The sequence below is a fragment of the Carlito syrichta genome, unplaced genomic scaffold, assembly GCF_000164805.1.
Source record: "Carlito syrichta isolate Samal-C Ts95f unplaced genomic scaffold, Tarsius_syrichta-2.0.1 Scaffold301636, whole genome shotgun sequence".
Taxonomy (NCBI): Eukaryota; Metazoa; Chordata; class Mammalia; order Primates; family Tarsiidae; genus Carlito; species Carlito syrichta.
In genome coordinates this window covers 484,406-504,265 of record NW_007245732.1, presented here as the reverse complement: position 1 = coordinate 504,265, position 19,860 = coordinate 484,406, and the positions used below count along the sequence as shown (strand labels likewise).

Below are 19,860 nucleotides of genomic sequence, written 5' to 3'. Positions count from 1 at the left end.
CACCTCAGCCTCCCAAAGGCGCGGGATTACAGGCTGAGCCACCAAGCCCGGCTATGATGTATTTTATAAGCTAATAATGTGTATTATAAACCTTGAAAGGTAAACACTATTTCCCCAGCTAAAAAATGTTTTTACACTCTACAGAGTATCTGAGGGAACAGCAGAATCAATGTTCTATCTTATTCCAGTTGCATTTATTAGTATATAATATGTACCTAATCCTATATTATGTGCTTATGTGTCATGAGACATAATATTAGAAGATTTTTGTTGCTATATTTGGGGATAAACATTCTAATTAGGAAGATTAGAGAAAGGTCAAAGATAGATCATAACACAATCCTAGAGACTATGAGATCAAATTCCAAATCCAGAAGAAAAAGAAACTAGACAACACAATCTAAATGTCACAATTCCCAATTCATTATCTTTGCTAAATTTATCACCATAAGTAAAGGCCAAGTGAAAAAAAAATAGATGAGACATAATAAATAAAGGGAAATATATAAACATGAGGATATTACACTTCAGCCCAATTCCATCTTTTCTTCAAAAATGAATGTAAACCTTGTGCAACAGAAGGAATAAGTTCTAATGTTTGGTAATAAGGTAAGATGACTATATAGTTAGCAGCAGGTTGTTGTATATTTCAAAATAGCTAGAAGAGACAATTTGAAGTGTTCCCTGTGCATAGATGTTGGATATCCTCAAATCCTAACTTGATCATTACACATTTTTTACATGCAGCAAAATATCACATGTACTCCATAAATGTGTAAAATATTATGCATCTATAAAAAAGAATACAAATGGACTAAATTAATGATCATTAAGGCAAAACAGTCAATATTCTGACTTTTATTTCCACTAGTAAAAAAAGTACAATAATTTAAGTGTCCACATATTTCTCCTTACTGTGACTAATTATTAAGAATAAATGGAAATAGGTCAATTTATATTTTTAAAAGAATTTAGCCATCTCTTATCTTCATTTTAGTGATTTGACCACATCCTTACCTTGTGGAACAAGAAAGGATATAGTATGGGTGAGGGAGTTATGCTTCCTTTAGAAAGATCAATAAGACTCTCTGAGGGTAATGACAAGGTTCTTTCTTACCCTTAGGACTGTGATTCACAGGAGAGACTGGGAAAGACTCGAGGTGAAGAAAGAGAATCGTCACAAGGAACACAATAAGAAAGATAGCAAAGGGAGAGAACTGGATTCTCTGTCAAGGACCTACCGTTCCATCCCCACCACAGGCAAGAATTCGCAGGTTTGGTACTTTTCTATACAACTCCAACCTGTAGAGGAAACACAAGAAAAAGTTAACACAAGAACACATCACTGGCTATAGCAGGGAGAAAACACAGGACAAAATTGGTGGGGTGGTGTTCATTGGAGAAAATGTGTAATCATAAGCATGACAATACCATCAAAAACAGTTCCCAAGAAACCACAGGAGGAATGACTCCAACAAGCAGAACAGACATAGGCAGCAAACATTATTCTTAAATAGCCAACCTTGGAATTTAAGAGATTTTAAGATGTTCTAGAGTTTTATTTCCCAAAATTTCCATTAACATGTCAACACACATTATTTTTCTCATTAGTTTCAACTTCCGTCTTTATTATTATCCCCTCTTCTTTCTCAAAAAAATTATCATTAATTGATAATCAGTAGTCCATACAAGTCTCTTCTTTATATCTTATTAGTTTTTCCTGGAGGCACTTTTTTTTTTTTTTTTCCTTTTTTTTTAGTCAGGGTCTCATCCTGTTGCCCAGGCTGGAGTATAGTGGCACAATCACAGCTTACCACAGTCTCAAATTCCAGGACTCAAGAAATCCTCCAACTTCTGCCTCCCAAGTTTTGGCACTACTGGTGCACACTATCATGCCTGGTTAACTTTAAAAATTTTTTGTAAAGATGAGGTGTCTCTATGTTGCCCAGGCTGGTCTTGAACTCCTGGGCTCAAGCAATCCTTCTGCCTCAGCCTCCTAAAGTGCTGAGATTTCAGGTGTGAGCCATTGCACCTGGTTGTATTTACTTTTTCAAACCAATATTTTTCACTCTTAATCAAAGAAAATGTTTTTCAGAGGCTGGATTTCCCCATTATCATTACTACCACATCCATAATTTTGTCTACTCTCTCTCTCATTCACTTATTTACACCCTTACTTATTCTTACAGCCCATAGTGGGAAGATTAATTGATTTTTCTTTATTTTAAACTTTCCTGTTTAAAATTAGATCTTCTCTTTCCTGCTTGTTGGTTTCCAAGAAAATGCAGTGGCACTGCCTCTGCTAAATCTTTTCCTAAAGTGAAGTTGCTAATAGCTCTATTCCAGATAACATCACCCATTTAAATCAAATAATATGATTTTTTCTGAAAATATTTCCTGTCCTACCATATTCTTTATGGTGATCTATGAAGTATCTACCTAATGTCTAACTAAAATAGTACAATTTTAAGAAAAGTAAGCATCTGAAATAGCACAAGCCAGCATAACAGATTTGCCTTAGCACAACCAAGTACAGAAAAGAAAAAAGCAGAAGTCTCACAGCAAACTCTAGTGGCAAAGAAATTAATAGATTAAGAGAGTGACAGAAATTAACTTTAGTATTTCATGTTTTTCTGCATGCTTAAAATATGTAATTTATTCATTTTATACAAGAACACCATTCTTCTATAAATCATCTGAGTTGACATTTCTTTGCCTCTGATATTGTTGCTTATTAAAAAATAATCAATATTCCTTATGTCCTAATGTTTGCCAGGAAACAGCCGAACTAATTTAGTAGATGAATTTAAAACAGGGAACCAGTCATCAGCATGCTCTTTCCTGCTATGTGCCTTTCCACCAAACAAAAGAAATAGGATATGGGTTGCCTACATCTAGACTTTGTTTTCAATGCTTCTAACAAAAACAGAGAATGACATTTTTGAGATGTTCAAAAAGGGATTGAGAGGAATTGAAATATCTCCCCAAACTGGTGTCGAGTCTGTAGGTATAACCACTCAATATTTCACTCTTTCTTAAATGCACATTCATGCACACGCACACATACCTCCAATTCAAATGTTCTTAAAATAACATGGCCACCCGCCACAAAGATACCTACATCTCCAAAATTGCACGCAGACATAAAAAAAGATGAACCCTTTCTCCACTTACAGACTACCTGTGAATAATCTACAGTTGCATCCGCATGAGCAGCAAACACACTAGAAGTAGTCTCTGAGTTGACAACTGAGAAGACATGGTTTAAAGGAAACTGATCCAATAAAGAGTAAGAGGGAACATCAGATGAGTTTTAAAGGAAGGACAGTACAGATAAGAAAGTAAGTGAGAGATGGTCTTCTGATACTTCACAAGGTAATCAGCTAGTAAATCAAGATAGTGACCCCAAAGCAGAAAGTTCTTCTCATTTGCCTAAAAAATATGGACCATGGAGGCATTTCCAGACTTACGCATCTTTTGGCCCTTCCTGAGAAAGATCAAAGACTTGCCGTGGATTCAGGTACCACATGAACATCTGCAGGACTTTGGTTCCCTGTTTAAAAAAAAAAAAGGAAAAAGGCAATGATACAAAAAGGTTTCCAGAAAATAACTGCTCATTTAAATCCATTTACCTAAAATAATATCTAATTTTATATTATTTTATTTGTTTGTTTATTTATTTATTTTGAGTTGGAGTCTCACTCTGTTGCCTAGACTGGAGTGCAGTGGCACACTCCAGGTCACCGCAGCCTCGACCTGCTAGGCTCCAGTGATCCTTCCACCTCAGCCTTTCAAGTAGCTGGAACTACAGGTGCATGCTACCACGCCCAGCTAATTTTTTAATTTATTGTAAAGATGAGGTCTCGCCAAGTTGCCCAGGTGGATCTCGAACCTTCAGGCTCAGGCAATCCACTCACCTCGGCCTCCCAAAGCGCGGGATTACAGGCAGAGCCACTGAGCCCGGTTAATATCTAATTTTAAACAGTAAAGAAAAGTAGATGTTTGTCTAACTTCTATAACTCTAGGCAAGTTTCTTAATTTCATTAAGTTCAGCCCTCTTTGATATGGAAACAAGAATGCCCAGTTCACAGACTTGGTACACAGATAAAAAGTACCAACGTCCAAGGAGCACCTCACAGCATTTGAAATGCAATAAATTCTTAATGAATAATACCTATCAGCTTTACCATCATTACTTAATTCAGGAAAATCCATATAAGAGAGTTATTAGCCACCCATAATTTTTATTTTATTATGCAGACTATTATCTCTGCATAATATGAAATATGGACAGTATTCACTAAGTATGATTTTATAGAAATAAATTTTTTCTAACTTAAGCAAAAGTATCACAGAATCTTCGTTATTATGTACATAACTTTCCTAGTTAGCAAGATCATAGCTTACTGTCACATTCTCAATCTTCACATCTACATTAGTTTGTTTAAGCCAAGTACTTCTCTCTCTCATGAACATTTTTGGAGTGTTTGAAGTATCTGTGACATTTATAGAGATGGTCATTATGGCAGACAAAAGGCCATTTTGGAGATCATTTCTTAAAGTGGATTTAGCAAACAAGAAAGAAGAATCTTTTTATTAAGTACCCCCAAAAGAGCTTTAACATTGAGCAGATTCTCCATTGTATCAACCATAGCAAATAATATTTGATCAGCTGAGCAGAGTATGTTGCTTATAATATTGTTCTTTTAGCAGATATCATGATTGCTCTTGCCTAAAACATTCCTAATTTTTTATATCTACTATGCTGAATTTGAGAATCATCCAAGTATAGTTGAAATAGCACGAGGTTTGAGTCAGAGTTCACTTGGGTGTTCTAACTGGGTAACCATGAGCAGTGCTACCTTCTGAGGCGATTATGGATTGAATGAATCAGTAACAGTTCTGTATCCAGCACAGCATGTGGCACAAAATAGACCTTTGTAGATGTTAGTACTTTTCTTTTTTGTTCCTTGTTAAACTTTTCATTAAATTACACTTGAGGGTGTGAGAGTTAAAGTGTGGTTTATAATTATCCCATTGGTATGTCAGTTGTTACAGAGGCCAAAGCAGGACTTTTATTTCTCATATCATCAAACCTATAATTTCAAAGTTCTGCTTTATCATGTGCTTGCTATAATTTTAAGAATAACATTCTGTCCTTAATTATTACAATGAATCCTTCAGTTTCACCAAATGACATGTTTTGCTTCCTATAAAATTCAAACATAGGTTAGGATCCATATACTAACTAAATACTGGGTCATTTTCTCTCTTCCCATGCTGGGCCTTGCTGTGAAGTCTTTGGGATTATACCAATCTTTTATGTTTAACAGGTAGCACAAGAGTCATTTTAATGACCAATTTATAAAACATTTCTAACTGACTTGCTAGAAAATTAATTGTTCAGCTTTAGATTCCTAGAGCAGTCTGAATTGTTGTTGTTAATTACTCCTTCCTACCTTGCTATGGTAGAATGTACATCTCAATTTCAGCTTCTCCTGTAATGGAAATATTACTAGGTAATTAGCACCTTTCAAAAAATAAAAAAGCGTGGAAAGGTTTTCTTTCTTAACCTGAAATTTCTCTAAAAGATTGAGAGGTCACACAGTTTTGGTTTTGCTCATTTTCAATTTGTGCTCGTTGGAACACCTAATTATCTCAATTTGTCCTTTCAAAAAAGCGGTATTAATTAAGCTTGGCAAGTTTTGCACTGCATACCTGTAAAATGTACCATTTCCAGGACAGTCAGTTGGAATAACATTCCCCTGTGGCTGTTCACAGATACCTTGCCGAGTCATGCATGGCTACCTATCAGAGCTAACATTCGGGTATGATATAATTACTTCTTTTAAAAAGTAATCTTCTTTCCACAATATGATATTTATTAGCAAAAAATGGTAAGTGTTTAAAAGAAAGCATTTTAAAACAATCAATGGTGGGGTTGGAGAAAAAAATCTAACACACATCTTAGTGAGTTCTATTAACTCTACTGTTGCCTCTAGGTTAAACTACTTTAAGCCTCTAGTAGAGGTAATATATTGCATAGAATTGAGTGATATGACAAATATTAATTTACCAAGAGAAGGGTAATTTGTTTCTTTCTCAATGGCAGGATTAAATCTATTCAATCATTTACATGCCTGCCACTCACTAATAAGCCTCACAGCTAGTTATTTATTACATGTTATATACCAAACACAAAAGCAGCAACTTTTGTAGAAAAGTCTAATTTTCTCCAAATGAAAAAATAGTTTACACATCAATTCCAAAACATGCATGCTGTTGTGATATGATATCTCCCTGTCCACAGAATTTTTATGAATAGTTTGAGATGGGTGTTCCTAAGGGGTGAAAAGAACATTATTTGTTCAAGCTCCAGGCACTGGGGAGGAGGATGCAACTGAAGAGTACAGCCTTCTAGCAAATAGGCAGATTTTTCTAGAGGCAAATGAACAAGTTCATTCATTCACCAACTGTGTACCAAGCACAACTTTAGGTGGGTATTTAGAGAAATTAACAAGATAGAGATGATCTTGCTCTCAAAAGGAAGTTGTATGCATTATTCATAAAGGAAAATATAATAATAATGATTTGGAGGTATGGGAAAGCAATGAAGAATGGGTCAACTCAAATAGCATGTCAGTCTTCATCAAAGCACTGTAACCCTAGTACAGGCTGTAACATTCTGCTTTGGTACTAATTCTTGGTTGAGATCATGCAAGTATTATCCAGATTATGGAAAGACAACTGTCCAGACAATAAGAAAGGTCTGAGGAAAATAAGTTAATGAGAGAAAGAGTTTAAGAAATAATTATACCAAGCCAGCTCCAAATACTCCCAAAGGAATACCTCACGTACTTCATAAATATATAACAGGCTCCTACTGTCTGCCCATGTGTACAGTCCTCCCGGGAGGACCAACCCAGAGTAAACTGGTTCTTGCAAGATGGTAATTTCGCTGATAGAGATGCCAACTGAGGAGCATGAGTGCCCACAGGAGATACTTCAAGCCCAAGTCTGGAGATTAGATGACAGCATCCTATGTATAATTTCTGAAATATGTCTTGAAAGGTGAGTGGAGTTAATCATCTTTTTCCACATAGAGTAGAGAAGGAAGTTTCAGGGTAAAGACACAAGAAGTATGACACAGTAAGGCATGACATGGAAAGAAGAGCTATGTTCCATTCAGCTTTCTGATCCAAGAGGCAGGGAGTGAGTGGTGGGAGAAGTGATGCTCAAGTGAGGTGTAGAATACGTCATGGACGCTGAGGAAACAAGGAGTCACTGAAGTGTTTTCATTGGGAGAAATCATACTGACTTTTCTTCAGATTGACATTTTTGACACATCACTCTGGCTACAGACTAAGGAACCAACAATATCAAAGGAGCTAGTTTGGGTCTCAGCTGCCCTCATACTCTCACCAATATCATGAGCTGGAAAATAGGACTTTCCCCAAATTTATCGTTGGGTTGTTTTAACTCCATCTGTTGAGGCTGGTTGGACATGAAGATCTAGAGCCTGGATTTTCACACATCCCCTCATCTTATGCCCTCTTCTCTGCCTCTTCCAAACCTTAGAAGCCTGTGTTTTTATCTAAATGTAGTGATTCTTGATTTATCCCAAAGTTGAAAAGGCCCCAACTTTTTCACTGAGGTTGTTTGTCCAATATTTAGAAACCTTTTGGGCACTCAAATTTCTCATTTAAAGTTCTTCACTCTTTTGCCTTCCCCTTCTCCCAACCCTGGTGCAACTGGTCCCTGACTTAGGAGGGGAGGCCCAGCTGGTTTTGTAAACTCAGTCAGCATACATTTGTCCACAGACTAGATGCCCCTTCCTCAGATCACTTCACTGATAAAGACCTTGGGAGCAGCCATACCTCTACCCTGGGAGTCCACGCTAACAGTGTGAGGAGCCAGGGTCTGTATCTCTCAGATCTCCGGACTGAGTAGCTAGAATCATTCTAATGGTCAGAGTGTTGCTCAACTCTGAAGTTATAATCTAGGTAGCCAGAAGAAAAAGTAATAAGAGAGCATGAAGGAGAGACAATGTGTGGGCAGAAGATATTGAAAGGTACCTGAAAGGTCTATAAAACTCAGAAAGAAAGATGCTAGTGATTCCAGAGCATTAAGGAAAAATACTAAGTTAAAGTGCACAGAAGTGTAAGGGAGGGGGTCTATTTTTTAGTCCTCAGAAGTTTCCATAGAGAGCAGGGGACTGTACTGGGGTAAACTTTATTTTCCACTTACTACCTCTTTCCACAGAAAGAGACACTCAAAATGGAAATTTTGGTCCCTGATTCCAGTGGCCTGATTCCTCACATAATTCAGATCCCAATAATAGCTGCAGTGCTACCAACCTCTAAAGCTTTGCAAAACACCCAGTATCATCACTACCTTAAGAGTATGGGAAAAATGAAGAGACAATTACTGTGAAGTTTAAAAGGAGGGTTTTTATGACCTAAGTGTCCATCCACAGATAAATGGACAAAGAAAATGTGGTATACGTACACAATGTAATACTTTTTGGCCATAAAGAAATGAATAAAATCCTGTCATTGGCAACAACATGGATAGAATTGGAGGTCAGTCACAGAAAGACAAATACCATATGTTCTTACTCACATATGAGAACTAAGCCATAAGCAGATCTCACAGAGGTAGAGAGTAGAAATGCAGTTGCCAGAGGCAAGGGAGATGTGAATGGGTGAAGGAAGGAAGAGAGGTTGGATAATGGGTACAAACACACAATTAGATAGAAGGAGTAAGTTCTAATGTTCAATGGTACAGTACAGTGGCTATAGTTAACAACAGTATATTGCATATTTCGAAATCTCTAGGAGTTTTGGAATGTTCCCAACACAAAGAAATGATAAATGTTTGAGGTGACGGATATCCTAAATACCCCAACTTTATCATTATACACTATACATATCCAAATGGCACATGTACCACCTACGTATGTCTAAAACTTATGTATCAATTTATTCTAATGTTTAAAGAGAAATTTTAAAATCTTTAAGGAGAATTTTAAAAGAAAGGATTGTTTAAAGGGAGGACATAGAGCCGGGCTCGGTGGCTCAGCCTGTAATCCTGCGCCTTTGGGAGGCTGAGGTGAGTGGATTGCCCGCGGGTTCGAGATCCGCCTGGGCAGCGAGACCTCATCTCTACAATAAATAAAAAAATCAGCCGGGCACGGTAGCGCACGCCTGTAATTCCAGCTACTCGGAAGGCTGAGGCAGAAGGATCGCCGGAGCCCAGCAGGTCGAGGCTGCGGTGGCCGGGAGCGGGCACTGCACTCCAGTCTGGGCAACCGAGTGAGACTCCAACTCAAAAAAAAAAAAAAAGGGAGGACATAGAAGCGTCCTTGTATGTGTTTGTCCTAATATATTCCCTCAAAATATTGGAAATTTTCCTTCTACATGTAAAATGTTATGTGAAGAAAAAGACTACAGGGATTTTTGTTGCCAGTAGATGGCAATATCGCCTAATTCACTTAAATAACAGACACCTAAACAAGTTAAAAATAAAAATTAAAAATGCAAGTTTAAAGCCTAAATTTCAAAGAGGGGAAGAGATGGCAGTGCTTTATATCTAAAATGAGATAAGTGGAATAAGTAAATTATTAAAAAGCCAAACTCAGGATGTAACAACCAAAAAAATACATTTCTCGGTTGACCACAGCTAGCCCTTGCTCTCTAGGGGATGATGCTCCCAACTGAGGCAGAGTCATCATTTAACTGGATCCCCAACAGAATTAGCTGCTGTTCAATTCAGTCACATCACTCTTCTTCAAAAGATTCTAACATCTAAAATGCTTTAAAAACATAGTTTCTACTGTATACATTCAGAATCCTCAATCTTAAATATCCTAAATTTTTTTTCCTCCCTTTTTCCTTTTTTTGTTTTTGAATTGGAATCTCACTCCATCACTTAGGTTGGAGTGCAGTGGCATGCTCACGGCCACCCCAGCGTCGATTTGCTGGGCTCCAGTGATCCTTCCACCTCAGCCTTCCAAGTAGCCAGAACTACAGGCTCACGCTACCACACCTGGCTAATTTTTTATTTATTGTAGAGGTCTTGCCAAGTTGCCTGGGCTGGTCTCGAACCCATGGGCTCAGGCAATCCACTTGCCTCAGTTTCCCAAAGTGCTGGGATTACAGGCTGAACCACTGGGCCCGGTCCATACTCTAAGTTTTTAAGACCCTGTTCCACAGGATCATTCTATACTTTACCTAATCACATTTTCAATAAGTTAGTATGCATGCTTCATGTATCATATTGTCCTCAAAGTGAATAATTTGCAGTATGACATTTGTCTAGTTATAGTGTCATACAATTATTTGTTTAAATAGGTGCAATGTTCTAGAAATGATAGACTTGAAGGTGAGCCTATGTCCTAATGATGAAGACACACAAAGAGCACATATGTTGGAATTCACATCATGAAGATGGGGATATGGCATACAGGGATGTAGTGGACAGTGTGACTGACGCTGAGAAATGTTTCAGAGAGTTGCTGCTGACCCTTGAAGAATAAACAGGTATTTGCCACAGCCGAGAGGAGGATCCATTCTCCTCTGCTTAATTGAGTAGTGGCATCTTGGGTTTGGCTGTGTCCATGGCACCATTTCCTGGTCACTGCTTGCCTCAGAAATTCCACAGCAGTTGCAGTCTGAGCCATTCAATTTAGAACACACATACAGTTAATGTTGCTTTAATTATTTTCCATTTGCTCCTTCTGTGTCATTAACAAACAAGATGTCCACTGAAGCTTCCTTGACCTGTTTTCTATTTAGTGAATAGGAAGCAACATTAGATAATCCCTGACATCTCTGTCATTAGTAATTTATACAGAGGCTGAAACAGGAGCCTGCTGTGTCTTAACTGGATCTTTAGCCCCTTAAAGGAACAGTTGACTTGCAAGCTTCAGTGTGCCCTCGGCAAAAGAGCATATAATGATTGAATAATATACTTTATATGTGGACTGTCATGATAACATATACTCAGAGCTAATTACTATGTGGTGCTCAGGTGGCCAAAATCATGGAGCCAATTACATTTGCTTTGCTCTGTTCCACGGCTCTCAAATTCATCTCTCATTCTTGAAAGGCTACTAGGACAGAGGCTTGAGATAGAGGATATGGCTCAGGGTAAATTAAAACTTGCACCAAAGAAACCCATTCCTAGGTCCTCCTCTGGTTGTAGTCTTTGGATTGACTTCGTTATGATAGGACGATCACCCAGTAGCTGAAATATGCAGGATGTTGAAAATAAATGACTTCTTTGCTTACAACACATTTCTTTTCCCTGTTCTTTATGTTGTTAGTACAGATTTTTTTATTTTTTTTTTTGAGTTGGAGTTTCACTCCGTCACCCAGACTAGAGTGTAGTGGCCACTCCCGGCCACCACAGCCTCGACCCACTGGGCTCCGGTGATCCTTCCGCCTCAGCCTTCCAAGTAGCTGGAAGTACAGGCACACGCTACCATGTCCAGCTAATTTTTGATTTATTGTAGAGATGAGGTTTCGCCAAGTTGCCCAGGCGGATCTCGAACCCGCGGGCTCAGGCAATCCACTCACCTCAGCCTCCCAAAGTCGCGGGATTACAGGCTGAGCTACAAAGCCCGGCATTAGCACAGATTTTTAACACAGTCAGTTATCAAAAATTTTGAAGAATAAGAGGAAGGGAGGAATAAATCTCTTTGAAATCTTCAGTTTTCATAAGAGAAACTTTACTATAATGAATATGTTCTGGATAACACTCACTATCTTCAGCAATAAGAATGTCATCTTGGACCATTGGGTCAGTTCTAATCACATGACTCCTCTCCTTATATGGGGTGACTAAAGAGTTTTATGTCTCTATTTGTTTATCGTGAAACTTTAAAAAAATCTTGTCTCACAAGGTAACATGTACACATAATGGACAAGGAAAATATTTTGACAGCCATATTCACATGGAACTAACAGAACATTAAAGGTCACAGAAAAGTGCTGATAAGGAGCCTTAAAGATGAGAAGAGGATGGGCTGAAAAGACAAAGGCCTGAATGCTAGAGCTAATTCTGTCCTTTAAAGGACAGTGTTGACTGGGCTCAGTGGCTCACGCCTATAATCCTAATACTTTGAGAGGCTGAGGTAGGTGGATTGCTTGAGGCCAGGAGTTTAAGACCAGCCTGGACAACATAGGGAGATTTCATCTCTACAAAAAAAAAAATTTTTAGCCGGGCTCGGTGGCTCAGCCTGTAATCCCACGCCTTTGGGAGGCTGAGGTGAGTGGATTGCCTGAGCCCGCGGGTTCAAGACCCACCTGGGGTAGCGAGACCTCATCTCTACAATAAATCAAAAATTAGCCGGGCGTGGTAGCGCATGCCTGTAATTCCGGCTACTCGGAAGGCTGAGGAGGAAGGATCTCCAGAGTCCAGCAGGTCGAGGCTGCGGTGGCCGGAAGCGGCCACTGCACTCCAGTCTGGGTGACAGAGTGAGACTCCAACTCAAAAAAAAAAAAAAAAAAATTTTTTTTAATTACAAAATTTAACAGGATGTGGTGGCATGTGTCTATAGTCCCAGCTATTTGGGTGGAAGGATTGCCTAAGCCCAGGAGGTCAAGGTTGCAGTGAGCCATGATCATGCCACTACACTCCAGCCTGGGCAATAGAGTGAGACAGTGTCTCAAAAGTAAATAAATAAAGAACAGTTTCACTTTAGGTGCATCATTAAACTTAACTTTTCTAAATGATAACTAAATAATAACTATGCTATGGGATTTGGGCAAAGACCAAAGGAAACCTTTAGAAATCTTTAGAAGTTCTACAGTGTTGGTGGTATTTGTTAATGATTATCATGACTGATGAGTCATTATTCTCTTTTTTCTCTGAAGACAAGAACAACAGTGTTTGAGTAAAAATTGTAATAGGAAGAAATAAAGATAAGTTGGTAAAGAGCTTCTTAACTATAAGAACCAAGAAATTCTGAACCCTGTCAACTAGGAGACATTCTGGAATCGCCTCTCTTGAAAATCTGTAAGGGAAACATCAGTAGTTGGGTTTGTTGAGTGCCTTTGGGATGGCCTTCTGTGGAAGTGGAGGGATGGACCACAGAACGACAGGAGCCACCTAGCCTGCTACTATGTGAGGCTATCCCCTAATGGAGTAACAACAGCCTTGTCCCTGAGAAGTGAGGAGTCTCCCAATGCTTGAGTTCTAGTGGTGCTATTTTAATTGGCATTGGCAATTGTGTTTTCAAGAAACTGTTAAAAATTCTCAGTTAAACTCATAAAATAGGACTCACCTGATTACCTCCACTCTTGGGGTTCACAAACACAAGCAGGGGTTTCATGAGCGGAGAAGAGATAGGTTTTACCACAAAAGGACGACCTCTGTTTTCCTGCTGAATGAAGTAAGTAGCACTGTTAAAATATATATATATATATATATCCATGGTTTAAAAGGCAGCTCCAGAGCAAAGTAAGTGGGAAACCACTACCTCACCACCCTCCAAAAACCCTACATCTTATTTTACAAGGCTGACTCATAACAGGACCTGCCACGTAACACTCTGAGTTATAATTTGCTCCAGAGAATTAAGACAAGACTTGATTTTACTTTGTATACTCTAAACCTGGCATGTCCAACCCACATCCCACAGGCCACATGGGGCCCAGGACAGGTATTAATAGTAATGCAGCCCCATAAAACCTTTTAACATCATGCTTTTTTAGGCATTTATTTTCTTTATGACTCCATGCGTAGTTCCATTTTTGAAGTTCACAACTATACTTTATTCATGACATTGCTTTTTACAGCACATACATTTGTGAGCAGCTGTTTTCAAATATGAAGCACACAAAGGACAAAATTCAAATAAACATTTCTGATGAACACCTTGAGAACTCACTAAGAATTGTGACCACTTCCATCAAACCAGACATTGATAGATTCGTTTTTACAAAAACAAGGTCAGATTTCCCACTAGTTCTATAGTGTTTTCATTTTTCTAAACTTTATAACAAAAAATAAAATAAGTCTTATTATGTGTATACGCTAACTATATTATATAATTCATGAGCATCCCAAGACAATTCCTCTTTACTCCATGCAGACCAGGGAAGCCGTAAGGTTGGACATTCCTGCTCTAAACATTTTACAAATGTTAGCTTTCATGTTCATCATCATCTCTGGGATAACATTTCCAAGCAAGTGCAGAGATAAGTTTTGTTTTGTTTAAGGAACCAAAAAAAATTCCAGTGTGGCTAGGATGTAGTGAGGAGAAAAGAGTGATAGGAGATACATCAGAAAAATAAGCTTTGGCCTAATCGTTTAGGACAGAGCAGGCTACAGAAAGGATGTTGTATTTCCTTGGAGTATAACTCTGAAATACTTACTTCAGCTCCTCTTTTACTGGCTTTTCTTTTAAAACTTGTTCTCTTCTTCTTCCGATTTGAAGCCTTCAGGGAGTTCTGCAGGGAAGAGGGAGGCATCTGAGCTCAGAGGCAGCGGCCCCCAAGGGTCCCATGCAGAACCATGTAGAAGATGACGCAGCACATGCTGTTGACCGCATGCTTCTCATGCTTTGACACTTCCAAGCCACTGCTCATGAGTAAGCCACAGACAGAAATCAGTCGACTGCTTCAGATTGAGCGACTGACTCTCCACCACACGGAGAGGCAGGGAGGTAGAACCCCAGAGGCTCTCATGGACTCACAAAACAACACAAGTTATACCTGCCAACCCTCCCAGTAAAAATGGAAGAATCCCAAATTCTCTGAGGGGCTCCAGTCTCCCGCCCAACCAGGTTCGTCTCCCGCCCAACCAAGTTCAAGTTCATCTCCTGGTATGGAGATCACCTATGTGGAAATGTAAAAGAGGAGGCCATTTTTCATGTTTTTCTTTTTCTTTCTTTTTCTCTATTTACTTTTTTTTTTAATGATCTGTTCTAGTAATAGCCATAAAATGACTCTTGAGCCCAGTGGAAATTTATGAAACAACTATCCTCCCAGCAATGATATCTGACTCTTAAAACACAGAGATAAACACTCAGGTTAAGTTACTTATGATAGTGGGGTAGAAGCCACTGCTCTTTCTCTCCCTGTCTAAAGACCCAATGGTTCAAAGAGTTTTTCCTCTCCTGGTATCCTTGATTTTTTTCTTCTCATAGCAGTGCCTCAAACTTGTTGAAATACAGTGACCCCCCCAGATTTATTTTCCCTGTCTTTCTCTTTCTGGAAAGTTTATGGACCACAACTTTGTGATTACTTCAACTATTTACTCTTAATATTTGACATAGATGTTATGAGAAGAACCTGTCTTAGAAATCAGTCACAACTCACTGATTGAGGACAAGGAAAAAACACATTTAATTAGTGAAGAGTCAATAATTAGTTAGGTCGCCATCTTTACAAAGGCAAGATACTACTGACCACATAATAAATATTTAACAAAGTGCTGAAAGCTGAAATGTAGAATTCTTAACTTAAAAGTTTATACACACATGCATTGTTTGAGTAGTTAAAAATTTTCAAATGGCTTGAAGAAATTTAGGTATCTATTCATCTACTTTTCAGAGTATTCTTTGCTTAGAGCATTCAAAATAGTCTAAAGTACTTATAGTAATGCATCCAAATTATCAAGATCCAAAGTATTTAACTTTTATTTTACTTTGGCTTGGATTTGGCAGAAAAAGTAAGTCAATTTGTGACCTGTGTTCAACGAGGATGAGGGAAAATTTTAAGAACCAACACAAGCCCCACGAGTTTCTTCCCCATGAGATGGAAAGAAAGTGTCTCCAGGTTTTCAGAGTCTCATCAGAAAAGGAGAGACCCAGTCACTGTTGACTACGCATGCCCTGAAAACAGATCACCAAGTTCCTGAATTCTTGGTTAAGTGGAACTTTTATCATGGCCCTCACTGGGGAAAATTTTATATTATGAAAGTGTTTACTATATTTTAATAGATTTCAGTTTGTTTACAAAGGAAAGAAAAAATGATTTGGAAACTTTAAAAGTTTAATCAGCCAAGTGATCCAAGAAGAATTCTGGAAACTGCTAGGCTGGCAGAAGCAGTATCTATTAGGTGTCAATTAATGATGCTCTAAGTGGCTCTCAGCCATCACTGCACATTGGAATCACCCAGAGAGCTTTTTAAAAATGTTCATGCTTGGGATCCATCAAATATTCTTGTTTTATCTATTTGGGGTGAAGCCCAAGCAAGGATGCTTTTTAAAAGCTCCCTGGGTAATTCTATCATGTAGCCAGGGCTGAGAACCTTTGTTTATAGTAGAAAGAGCAAAGTGAGGAAACATGTAGACCATGGTAAGCAGAAGGCCAACAGAGGAAGGGACATGCATCCGGTATCTGAATCTCTCTGTTATTAGACCTGTGACCTTGGCCAAGTCAGGCAAACTTTTGAAATAACAGTTTCTTAATTTTAAAACGAAGGTGATAATACCTACCTCACAGGACTGTTGTGAAGTTATAACCAGAAAAGGTATGTGAAGCAGTTAGCTTGGTATCCATCCCATGATAAGCACGTCAATGAGTGTTAGTTGCCTCGTTCCCAGCACCTAGCACAAATGCCTGGCACAGAGTACGTACTCACATCATTGTGGAAACAGTGAATAAATATCATTATATGGCACAACGCTTACTCTCCTGACTCGAGAAAGGACCCTCAAAAAGTGAATGTCTGCCTCCTAACTTCCTTGGAGCATTAGCTCATTTACTGCCAAGAGCACTGCAGGACGCCAAGTGCTTACAGGAATACATTATTGATCTGGGTCCTTGACAGGACGCAGCAATTAAATTCCAAGAGATAAGTCTAATGCATCAGACTGAGATTGCTTCCTAAACGTGTCTGATCATGGAACTCACAGTATTTTAGATGATTTTGATGATTAAGCATGTTTAGAAAACACAGAGTTAGAAAAACACATCAAAATAAGACTTGATGTCTGGAAACAGAGCAGGCAAGGAACTCAGCTCTTATAGGGTACACACACACACAACGACCTTTTTTAACATAGAGGTAGCAAATACAAGTGTTTCTGAGCCTCACCAAGCCAAGTGCATTGAGGCCTTCTTCACAAAACAAGAAGGGGGCAAAGACCAAGCACAGTGATTGACTTACAGTACCTGGGCACATCTACGTGAGCTCTGAGTAAGCTTACAGCCCTACGGAATGTCAAACAGCACAATATGAATAGTGTGGAATTTCACAGCACACCTGAAAATTCCCAAGACTTCCTTCTATCTATTGGTAAGTATGTATCTCTGTCTAATACATAACTTCATGTAGAAGGCACCACAATTGAGTGAGGAACAGATGGATGTGAAGGCAGATTGGGATTGTGTTTTGGCCGTGACAAAAAAAAAAAAAAAATCACCTACTCTCACTAATCTACAGTATGGCTTTTCCTGCCTGGGTCAGTATTGTTGGGAGAATTACACAAAACAGCATGCTTTTTAAGAATGTGAAGATTACGCCAAGAAATTGTTGCGTAGAATTGTTGGTGATGTAGTCAAGAAACCTTTAAAATTTGTCTTCTGTTCCAGTACAAAGCATCTCTGTTCTATCAGGGGCAGCTAACTCAGTGATACAAAGGGTTTTACTTTGCAAGATAACACTATCAAAACCGTGAAATGTTGTGCCCTCATTTGGATGTTTTGCTTTCTTCTGATCCCAACAGCAGTCACCCCCTAGACATTCTGTGCTTGCTCTTTTATTAAAGAACTAATAAAAGATAGAGGCTTTTTGTTTTCTTGTACCAGGTATCAGGGCAATCTTACCTTGCCATAGAAATGATCCTATCAACAAAATCCTCATCATGATTATGACTCCTTCCCAGGCTGTTAAGAACTACTTATGGGTGAATCGTTCAACTATGAATCAAATTTAACTACCTCTTACTGCTCCTCAGGTGCTTTTCCAGGTCCTGGGATCACAAATGACTGGTTATAACAAAAGATCTCAAGAAAATATATATCACGTCTTCACCCCAGATGGAGTCTTCTCCCTCATATACTAGACCAAACTCTGATAGATAACGGGCGAGAGTCCCAGACTTAGTCTACTGAAGAAAATTCTCACTCTGCTCTGCTTCCATCATACCACTGGAACAAAGGTGGTTCTGAGGATAGGCAGACAGAAGAATAAAGAAAGCTTATCCCAAAAGTTAAGGACATGGCCTCAACAGCGCCAACTAGGCATATTTAGCTAAATCATATCAAGTATTAATGAAGCTTTCAAATTCACCAAAGGAAGTGGCCTGGGCAATTTTGAGGCTAATCTACAGGATATTGTTAGTCACTACATAAAATCAATTATTACATTTCATGAGTCCCCAGAATTGTAAAAAGATTATCCAATCACAAGAGATAAACAAAAAAAGGACTATTATAAAGAAGCCCCTACAGGTCTAGGAAGGAAAGAATGCAGCATTATTTATAAGCAGAACATTAGAAACAATATAAATATCTATCAGTAGGGGAGATGGATGAATAAATTGGGATATATGCATAGTATTGAGTATATATAGCAGCTTAAAAATGAATTAAGTCTATATTGTACTTACATAGACTTTCCCACGATATTCTTTTTTTATTAGAAAGGGCAAGTTTGAGAGCATTACATGAAGAATGATGTCATTTATTAAAACACACCCTTACAGGCAAAATGGTTCTACATATTTTCTATGGGTGCATTTCCATGTACATAAATTCACAGCAAAAATTCTGTATGGATATATAACTGAAGAAACAAGGAAGATGCTAAAGCTTGAAATGTTGGTGAAAAGAGATTTTCTTATTTGAAAAGCTTAATTTTTTAGAGGGAGAATATTCATGTATTACTTGTGTTATTATACACTAAATGATAAACTAAGAGTACTGTTATTCTTTCAAAGAAAACAGATGATTTCAACTCATTACTATGAAGTCACAATGGACTGTATTCAGGAAAGAGAATGAAGCTATTCATTTTATATTCTTTCCAGAAGACTATAGAAACCCTTTGAGATTAGTGAGCAATTATAAGATTAATGGTTTAGATACGACTGTGGTTGAAGCACAAACATTGTTTCATAGTGTCTTTTTTCATGATACATAACTTTTGTGAACACTGTCCCACTCTGGTCTTTTACAATTTGACCCCACAAAAACTTCACATAACATAGGTCTTGCTCCATCAGCTGCAAGCATTTGCACTGGTATTCAAATATTTTCAACTGTTTATTTAATCAAACTATTGTCCAGCAATATTTTTAGTCCAGAAGAGAAACACTGACATCTATCAAGTTAAATATAACTTGGACTTCAAACAAATTCAGGTTTGATTCTTAAAATTTAGTTTTCCTTTCATTTGAATTCTTTAAAATCATCTACCTTCCCCCATCTTTTAACTTCTAGTAAATTCCTTCTTCTTCTCTCTAAATAATTTGGTGATGGAACACAGCAAATCACCCAACCAGCCCTTATTCCCTCTAGCATCAAGGTTTCACCCACCTCCCAAATCCATAGTTGCTCATGGAGTAATTGTCCATTCAGAGCCAGACATCTTTTAAACAAGAAAAAAAAAAAAAGGAAAGGAAAGGAAAGAAAATATGTGGTTTAATTCCATCTCTTTAATTTTTTTTTTTAAATTGTAGAGATGAAGTCTTGCCAAATTGCCCAGGTTGGTCTCAAACCCCTGGACTCGGGCAATCCTCTCTCCTCCGCCTTCCAAAGTGCTGGGATTACAAGCATGAGTCACTACACCCAGATTTTTTTTTTTAAATATAGAAGCAGAGTATCACTCTGTTACCTAGACTGGGGTACAGTGGTGCAATCACAGTTCATGCAGCCTGAAACTCCGGATCCCACGCAAGCCTCT

General features: G+C 38.3%; 1 protein-coding gene across 1 annotated transcript in view; it reads right to left on the bottom strand.

Annotated features, from left to right (window-relative positions):
• DGKI (diacylglycerol kinase iota) overlaps window positions 1-19,860 on the bottom strand; it is a 237,482-nt gene that overhangs the window by 212,377 nt on the left and 5,245 nt on the right. The window contains exons 2-5 of the mRNA XM_021710904.1: window positions 14,382-14,456; window positions 13,289-13,387; window positions 3,471-3,553; window positions 1,242-1,302 (exon numbers count right to left, since the gene is read on the bottom strand). Coding sequence (XP_021566579.1) covers window positions 1,242-1,302; window positions 3,471-3,553; window positions 13,289-13,387; window positions 14,382-14,456 — 318 coding nt within the window. The remainder of the gene's footprint in view (window positions 1-1,241; window positions 1,303-3,470; window positions 3,554-13,288; window positions 13,388-14,381; window positions 14,457-19,860) is intronic.